At 42.8% G+C, this 8,402-nt stretch overlaps 1 protein-coding gene across 1 annotated transcript; it reads left to right on the top strand.

The window, feature by feature from the left end:
• Positions 1–673: 673 nt before the first annotated feature.
• On the top strand, positions 674–1,737 carry LOC119276657 (myosin-11-like). Its single transcript, XM_037557783.1, has one exon. It carries the CDS (start codon positions 776–778, stop codon positions 1,424–1,426), a length of 651 nt encoding a protein of 216 aa, XP_037413680.1. The 5' UTR covers positions 674–775; the 3' UTR covers positions 1,427–1,737.
• The last annotated feature ends 6,665 nt before the right edge of the window (positions 1,738–8,402 follow it).

Below are 8,402 nucleotides of genomic sequence, written 5' to 3' on the forward strand. Positions count from 1 at the left end.
AGGTGAAGCCGTCGCCGGCCGCCGGCGACAGCGGAGGGAGGGGGCGGGTGCGGGTCTTGGACGGAACTAGGGATTCACCCCCGATTCTCCCAGGAGCGGACGACACGGAATAGAGTGGAATCAATGTAGATGCCTCAAACTACTTTTTGTCATGGAGCATTTGTATCCATATGCGACCTCCAAGGCCGGTATTGTCAGTAAAAAACTTTATGCAAGTTCGTAAAAAACACTTTATATGTGCCGTCGTAGTGGGCCGAAAATGTTAGATGGAAAGTAGAAAGCGGCACAGGAAAATGGCGTTGGGCTGCTACTCCCGCGACGCGAGCCCACAGGGCAAGAACGTGCAATAATGATGCAGCGCACTACATTGACAGGGTTCGATGACGACGACGTCTTCCATTTGCCCACTCGCCCCCGGCACCAACCTCCTCAACACGCATGCCCCGTTGTAGACACTGCCACCCGGACCCACCATATCGGCGTCGCCGTCACGCACGTTCCTCAGACTGGCCGAGAATAACTGACAGGTATGGCCACGACGCAACCCCAAGCAAAGGGACCCACACGTCATGGAGCCAAAGCGGAGCCGCGCATCCAGATATTTCCGCGCCCCCGACCCCGCACCACGCGCGATTCACAAAGAGGAGGGGGAGGAGAAAGAAGCCTCTCCTTTTCCAGCAGAGCCTTTCCCCATCCCTCCCTCCCTCCCCACAACCGCCGCCGCCCATCACGCGCAGAAACCACGCTCCAAGACACCAAAACCCACCGATCCCCCATGGAGAACGGCGACGAAACCCTCGTCTCCCCCCCCGCCGCCGCCACCGCTGAGGTCGAGAAGGCTGCGCCCAACGGAGGCGTTGAGGGCGAGGAGGTCACCGTCGCCGACGCTGTCCACCCCGCCAAGTCCTACGCCGCCGTCGCCGCCAACGCCGAGATCGAGGACCTCCGCGCCACCAAGCTCGACCTCGAGGAGCAGCTCGCCAACGCCAGCCAGGAGAACAAGACCCTCGCCGCGGAGGCCCACCGCCTCGAAGGGCTCTTCTCTCAGGCCAGGGACGACGTCGCCACCGCCGAGCACGCCGCCGCCACCACCGAAGAAGAGGTGGCCTCGCTCCGCGCCGAGGTCGAGCGCCTCCAGGCCCTCGTCGACCGCAAGAAGGCTGACCGTGAGGCGGACGAGCGCCAACGTCAGGAGCTCACGGCCGAGGTGGAGACCGTTCGTCAGGCGAAGCTCAAGCTCGAGAAGGAGGTCGACGCCCTGAAGGCTTCCGCCGCTGCTACCACCGTGGAGGACAGGGAGGCTGCTCCGGACGCTGGGGTCCCGAAGGAACAGGGGGTCGCCTGGCAGGGGATGGCAGCGGGGGCGGCCGCTGGTGCTGCCATCACCGCTGCCGTCGTTCTGATCTACCTCCGCCTCAAGAGGTAATCTGGTGCTCTGGTGCGCAGGAAGTTTTGCTCTGCTGCTACAGCTTATGGAAGATTTGATGAGTTTGTCGTGGTGATGCTGTTAGTACCGAACTGAGAGTAATATGTCTTCTATCAGTTAGTTGCTTAATAGACCACAAAAAATTAGGTAATCTGCAGAATGGTTATGTTTCATCGGTGTTTTTCCTTAATCATCTACGGGCTTTTGGTGGTGACGATGAATGTGTAGACACTTTGTCAACCGGGCAAGGCTGTATGCTTGGTTATATTATCGTTATGGTTGCTGGCTTACTGCTACGGTTCTGCACTTTATTTCTGTCTCTGGTCCATGCATTTATTGTTATTAATGGTTTGCATCTCTAGATGATTGCTTGATGGTATGGAGACATCTCTATTCTTACCAATGCGTGAAATGAGCTCAACTGTTTGACTTGTTACAACTTATTAATGCGTTTCCTGTTATTTGATGGTTGTTTGGATTTAGTACTAGTGGAATCTTGTTATGGTTCTAGTATTTGTTTCATCACCCAAATGTATGGAAATTAGTTGGATGATTTAGCTTTATTTGTTTCATCACCCAAATGTATGGAAATTAGTTGGATGATTTAGCTTTATTTGTTTCATCACCCAAATGTATGGAAATTAGTTGGATGGTTTAGCTTTGGTGCCGTGGTATGCGTGATGTTGTTCCTTCTGCACATAAGCAATGAAATTGCCTTGTATGCTGATTGCTGTTTAAACTGAAAGTTGCTTTTAACAGTACTGCCTTGCATGCTGGATTTCCCCTTCGGAAATTATTTGGATTTTGTAGTCGTAGAATTCCTTCATCTTTATCTGTTTTAATGCTTGCCTTGTGGATGTTGGTAGTTTAAATATTGTTGTTCACTTTTAATTTCAGACAGCGACTTGTTTTGATTACATGTTTTCCTTGTGTGATCGGTATTTATGCATATGCCTTTCTTGGGCACATGAATGGTCATGCCCTCTTCCGACTATGTGGTTGGCATTGCTGCTGTATTTCTGCATCACATTTATACATGCGGCATGCTATATGTTTGTTGTTGCTAGTTTAGCAAGTGTATGCTTTCAACTTTCAGTTAGTTGAGGGATGCATTTAATCTGCAAATGTGTTATACAGAGTCATTTGTTGGGGCCATGAATGGCACACGGCACACCCTCTTGTGATTATGTGGTTGGCATTGCTGCTTTACTTCTGCATCACATTTATACTCGAGGCATGCTGTATATTTGTGATCACTGGTTTAGCACGTGTATGATGCGAGGTTCAAGTTACTTGAGTGATGCATATATTCTGTGTAAATGTGTTATACCGATAGAGCCATATTGATAATTTGTCCCAATGTTTCTTTTTGGATATATTATACGTTTATAAATTGATTTTGTATTGCCATTTGATCGTTCCAAGTGTCTGCATGTCGCACTTCCCATCACCATCCTTCTACCATCTCCCTGGTGGACTGATTGTCAATATCTGAACATGATTGGATTTGCCTTTACAGTTTGTTGCCATTGTAGAGGATAGAGATTGGATTTGCCTTTACAGTTTGTTGCCATTGTAGAGGATAGTCTTCTATGCATCATGATTTACCTTTATCCTATATCTAGGTCCTAGGTAGTAGCATATTCTGATTCTGATTTACAGATTTTGAGGATGTGGGTCCACAGTATTGTTTGGTAGAACTCTCTTTTGATTTGCTTCTTTCAACTTCATTGTTGTTGAAAACTATGATGAACCACCAAAGCTTGTTCAATTTTCTAGATTGTGTGATATGCCATTTGTCATAGTGCTTTACTTCATTAGATATTTTGTCATCTGAATGTAATTACCGCCTGGTAAATGCCTTCCGTAGCAGTTCCATGTGATTATCGTACCTGATCTGTTTATTGGGGTACCTATGCTCCTCACTTAACTAAAGGTGTGTTTGGAAAATAAACCATGCCAATTAATTGCTCACGTGCTCTAGTGGCACAGTCGCAGTCCATATGAAAGGTCAGATGTTTGTTGTTTGTGTTCTTTGTGCACACTTAATTTCATTCTCTAGAGTTCAGATAATGGTTTTCTAACTCAATACCACTCTGCTTTTGTGTTCATTTTTGGGTACAGTAGGCTGATGTGTGTCTTCTACTAGTACGTACATTTTAATTTACAGTGGCTGGCGACTTAGAAGAGCTTGTACGATTTGAGGTTCTATTGTTTGTTTCTACTCCCTCGGTTCCTAAATATTTGTCTTTTTAGAGACTTCAAATGGACCACATACGGATGTATATAGACATTTTAAAGTATGGATTCACTCATTTTGCTCCGTATGTAGTCACTTATTGAAATCTCTAGAAAGACAAATATTTAGGAACGGAGTATAATTTTCACCAGGCTTCACTTGCTCGATCTTCTAAATAACCTGTGTTTCCCTCTTAGTACACAAGGGAAGTCGAAGTTTGCCCCTAGTGGCGTATTTATGCGGAGGTCTTGACTTCTGGTCATACGTAGTAACAGCAATTTGAGGCAACGATCGAAGCCTTCAGATAGGGAGGAAATGGCTGTTCAAGTTCGTAAGTCGTGACGTGGTGCAGTATTTAAACTAAAACCGTGACACTTATTTTGGAAACGTAGGGAGCACAAGGCAAGCATGCACCGCGGACACTGATGGCGGAGCCGGCCATTCAAAGCTAGACACATTTGCTCTTATATTTTCTTCTTTTTTCTTCTAAAAAGTATGCATTTCAGTTTCTTCTTTTGAACAGTGCACATACGAAACAGATGTCTAAATGCAGTCATTCTAATTTTGATATTACACCTCAACAATAGGGAGACAGATAAAAAGTAGATGAAGACAAAAAAAATAGTAGGTTGATTTGTTTGATTGTGTGCTGTTTTAACCAGCCGTCACCCCCAATATATATGAGGCAGCGTACCACAAACGATTCCGGATGAAGATGTGTCCAAAAGCAAATTTAACAGTTTCGACGAGACAAACAACTTTCATGTTATAACGTTTTTCGATTCAAGGCCATCTTCAGGACAGAACCGCTCGCGCAAAACAAACAATTACTCGCGCCACCCATCAGACATCAGCTATATGGGTGGCACGCCACTTTTGGCTGCATTCAGGTGGCTTTAACTTTTATATACGATCTCGGATTGAGACAATTCTATTTCAAAATCGATCGTTTCGACGAAAAGAAAACAATCCTTGTATAAATTTTTCTCATACGAGGCTGTCTTGAAGGCCTAATCGTCCGAACAGTACTTTGCATACAAAATCCTAGTACTTCGAACACAACTTTGGGCCTCGAGATGAGATCGGATGGCGATGACCCAAACTTTAAAGATGTTCACGTTGACAATACAGAAAATTTTCATGTAGATCACTTCTCCATTTAATGCCATCTTAATTGTTTTTCTTACCATGCCAAAATCTGGTGTCCAACACATGCCCCTCCTGTTTTTCGGCAAAACTTGTGTGCCGAAATATAATTTATAAGGAGCTTGTTCTACGGACAATGTCAACACCCCATCGGCCATTTCCTACATGCTTAGGGCGATAATTATTTATCGGTCATGTCTTTGCTTAGCGCGATTATTATATATTGGCCATTGCTTACTTGAACTTTGTTGATGCAAACTTGGGTGGAGTTTCCTCAATTCCTTGCTTTGTTTTAAAAGCACTTGAAAAGAACACCATCAATAGTTCGGCAATAAAATTTCATATACCAATGTGCATCACAAAGTCTTCCACCAAACCATCTTGTCCACGTCGCGCTAGAGTCTTATAGATAATCAATAATGAGCTTTCTTTTGCCCGCATAAGAATTTCATTAGTGGCCGAAGTGGTGGGCTTTGGTTCGGACTTGCCTATGTTGAAGAGACTAAGTGGTAAATATGCAATACACCATGATCAGCATAGTAGCCGAATGCTTACTGTGCCAACTCATTTGCTTTTCAATTGTCATGTATAGATACATGATCAATATTAAAGCAACCCAAGGTAAATTTTACATCTTGACATACCTCAAGATAAACTATAAGTGGTTCATCAAAACATTGATAACCCTTGGATATTTGTTGCACTACTCATAAAATAAATCACCGAAAGCCTCAATATGTGTAGCACCTATGGCAACCAAAACCTCCAAGCCGAATAACATTGGATATTCGGCTTTGACTATTTTTGCAAAAAATATTTTAAGCGGCATGAGGCTTCACAAAATAGCACAATCAGGAAATATATAAAAACACCAATACTTGGCCATTTGACAAGTTTCTATGGAAGCACTTGTCTCGATCTCTAATCAAACTAAAGACAACATTAGAATACCACACCACTCATTCTTAGATATATTCTTAGGGCAATAGTTAAATACCGGCCATTACCACGAGGTCTATGTAGAATTTGTGCACCGAAGCATGTATAGCCGAAATAAACAAATGAAATAACAATCAAATATTTCGGCTCTTTTGGATTAGCAACATTTATGTGACTAACCAAATGTATAGTGATTTGGTAATACCCTCTTGTGATGTAGAAAATTATGTTGCATCCACGGATCGAAATAAATCCATGTAGGGTAATTGATCATATCTGGGGATGGATTCCATGGCAAAGGCATCAATGGCATAGTTGAAGAATATGGATGACGTGCTAACCGAAGATTTTGATGTTGTGATGCAAACCTTTGGCTTAATTGTTTGTCGCTTATATCATTTCCTTTCTTTAGTTTTGTAACACTTGTTGCAATATAAGGCTGGACATCATTTTTATTTTTACTACTCCTCTTGGGAACCCATGCCATGTTCTTCTTTCTCAACTCTTGTGCACCAAGTTTTTGGAGTTCCTTCTTTTGCAAATACGATAAGCCCAGTGGCCACCTCAGCTGTGATTCTGTTTCAACCAATGGCAACTCTTTTTTGGCCTTGTGCACCCTCAACTTCTTTTCTTCAGATTTGGCACTTTGATTTTTTAACAATTGATTGCTTCACTTCTTTGCCTTTGGTAGCCAATGTCAACACTTTAATTGGCTCTTTGTTATTTGAGATCAAATCTGAAGTAGCACACTTACGCCCATCTTTCTTGACTCGATATACTTGCTTGACCACCTCTTTCTTCATCCATGGGGTCCGGACCAATTCCTTTTTATTGAAACGGTCTTTAACATATGATTGTTCATCAAACTTTGACCTTCTTGGAGCTACACAATGTTGGTGAGATGGTCTAAAATAAGATGGAGAATGCGCTCTTGTATCATACCTATCCAACAAAGGATATGGATTTACATGAGCATGGGGAGGCATCCACAACATTAGCATGGCGGCCCAAAATAAGGATATGAATATGGTGCATTGAAATTCCCACTTTGCCAATACTGATCCTCATATTTGCGCCTAGGGGTAATCTTGATGCTTTCGCACTACTTGGCCGATAAGCACTTTTTTCTTCACTTGCTTTTTGATATTTATTTAGTAACTGCGAAAATGATTTTCGATCTCTTACCCTTGTGCTTATTTCGGCCTTTGTTTTCTTTGGTTGTGCTTGTACCGATCTCTGAATTTTCTTGTTGCCCCTAGTATTTGGTGTCTTTTGTGCAACCTTGATGGAATTCCCGCCTTCAAGAATATCTTCATTGTGCTCTTGAACAACTTCTTTACTTGAAAACATCATCCCATCATCCACTGTTTTTACCTTCACATCATTTAATGAATCAGCTTGAAGAAGCCGATGCAAAAACGTTTTGCCATCAGGACCAATCGAAATAGATTGGTCATCCTTTGGTGTTTCAACAAATCTCAATCGTTCTTTATCAATGGCTGATTTGACTATTTGACGAAATATATTGCAATCCTCAAAATTATGCTTGAACGAATGATGCAACCTACAATACATTCATCTTTGGATAGATGGCTCAACATGGTGATTGAGAATTCAAATATAATTATTTCTCAACAACAAATCAAAGATTTGATCACACATGTTTGAATTGAAGGTATATCTTTTATCTTCTAGCCGATCTTGCTGTGGGAACGACTTTGGAGGTAAGAAAACGAATGGTTCAAATTTGGCATCCCCCCATTCGGCCATGCATCGTGTTTTGCACTTTATCTCCGATGTCTTTAAATAAGCAACTATGATACGTCCATTTTTCATCATATTTTCCTACCATTATTTATAGTGTTTTTAATCATTATAACACTTTATGGAGAAATTCTAATGTATTTTCTCTCTTAATATGCAAGGTTTACATGAAGAGGGAGGTTGCCGGTAGCTGGAATTCTGGACCTGTAAAACCTACATCAGAGATACCTATTCTGCACATCTCCAGATGAGCTAAAACTTCATAGAGATTTATTTTGGAATAAATAAATTAGAGAAAAGAAATACCAGAGGAGGCCACCCAGGTGCCCACTAGGCACCCTAGAAAAAAATAAAGGATGGGACTTTCAGGACGGAGCACCGCTGTCTCGGGGCGGAACTTGGGCAGGAGCACTTTTGCTCTCCAGCGAAGCGATTCCGCTGGGGATACTTCCCTCTGGGAGGGGGAAATCGAAGCCATCGTCATCACCAACAACCCTCTCATCGGGGGAGGATCAATCTTCATCAACATCTTCACCAGCACCATCTCATCTCAAATCCCAGTTCATCTCTTGTGTTCAATCTTTGTATCAGAACCTCAGATTGGTACCTGTGGGAGACTAGTACTGTTGATTACATCTTGTAGTAGATGCTAGTTGGTTTATTTGGTGGAAGATTATATGTTCATATCCACTATGCTATTCAATACCCTCTGATCTTGAACATGAATATGATTTGTGAGTAGTTGCTTTTGTTCTTGAGGACATGGGAGAAGTCTTGTCATAAGTAATCATGTGAATTTGGTATTCGTTAGATATTTTGATGATGTGTTGTTGTGATTCCCTTAGTGGTGTTATGCGAACATCGACTACATGATACTTCACCATCTTT

Source organism: Triticum dicoccoides, chromosome 3B (assembly GCF_002162155.2).
Source record: "Triticum dicoccoides isolate Atlit2015 ecotype Zavitan chromosome 3B, WEW_v2.0, whole genome shotgun sequence".
Taxonomy (NCBI): Eukaryota; Viridiplantae; Streptophyta; class Magnoliopsida; order Poales; family Poaceae; genus Triticum; species Triticum dicoccoides.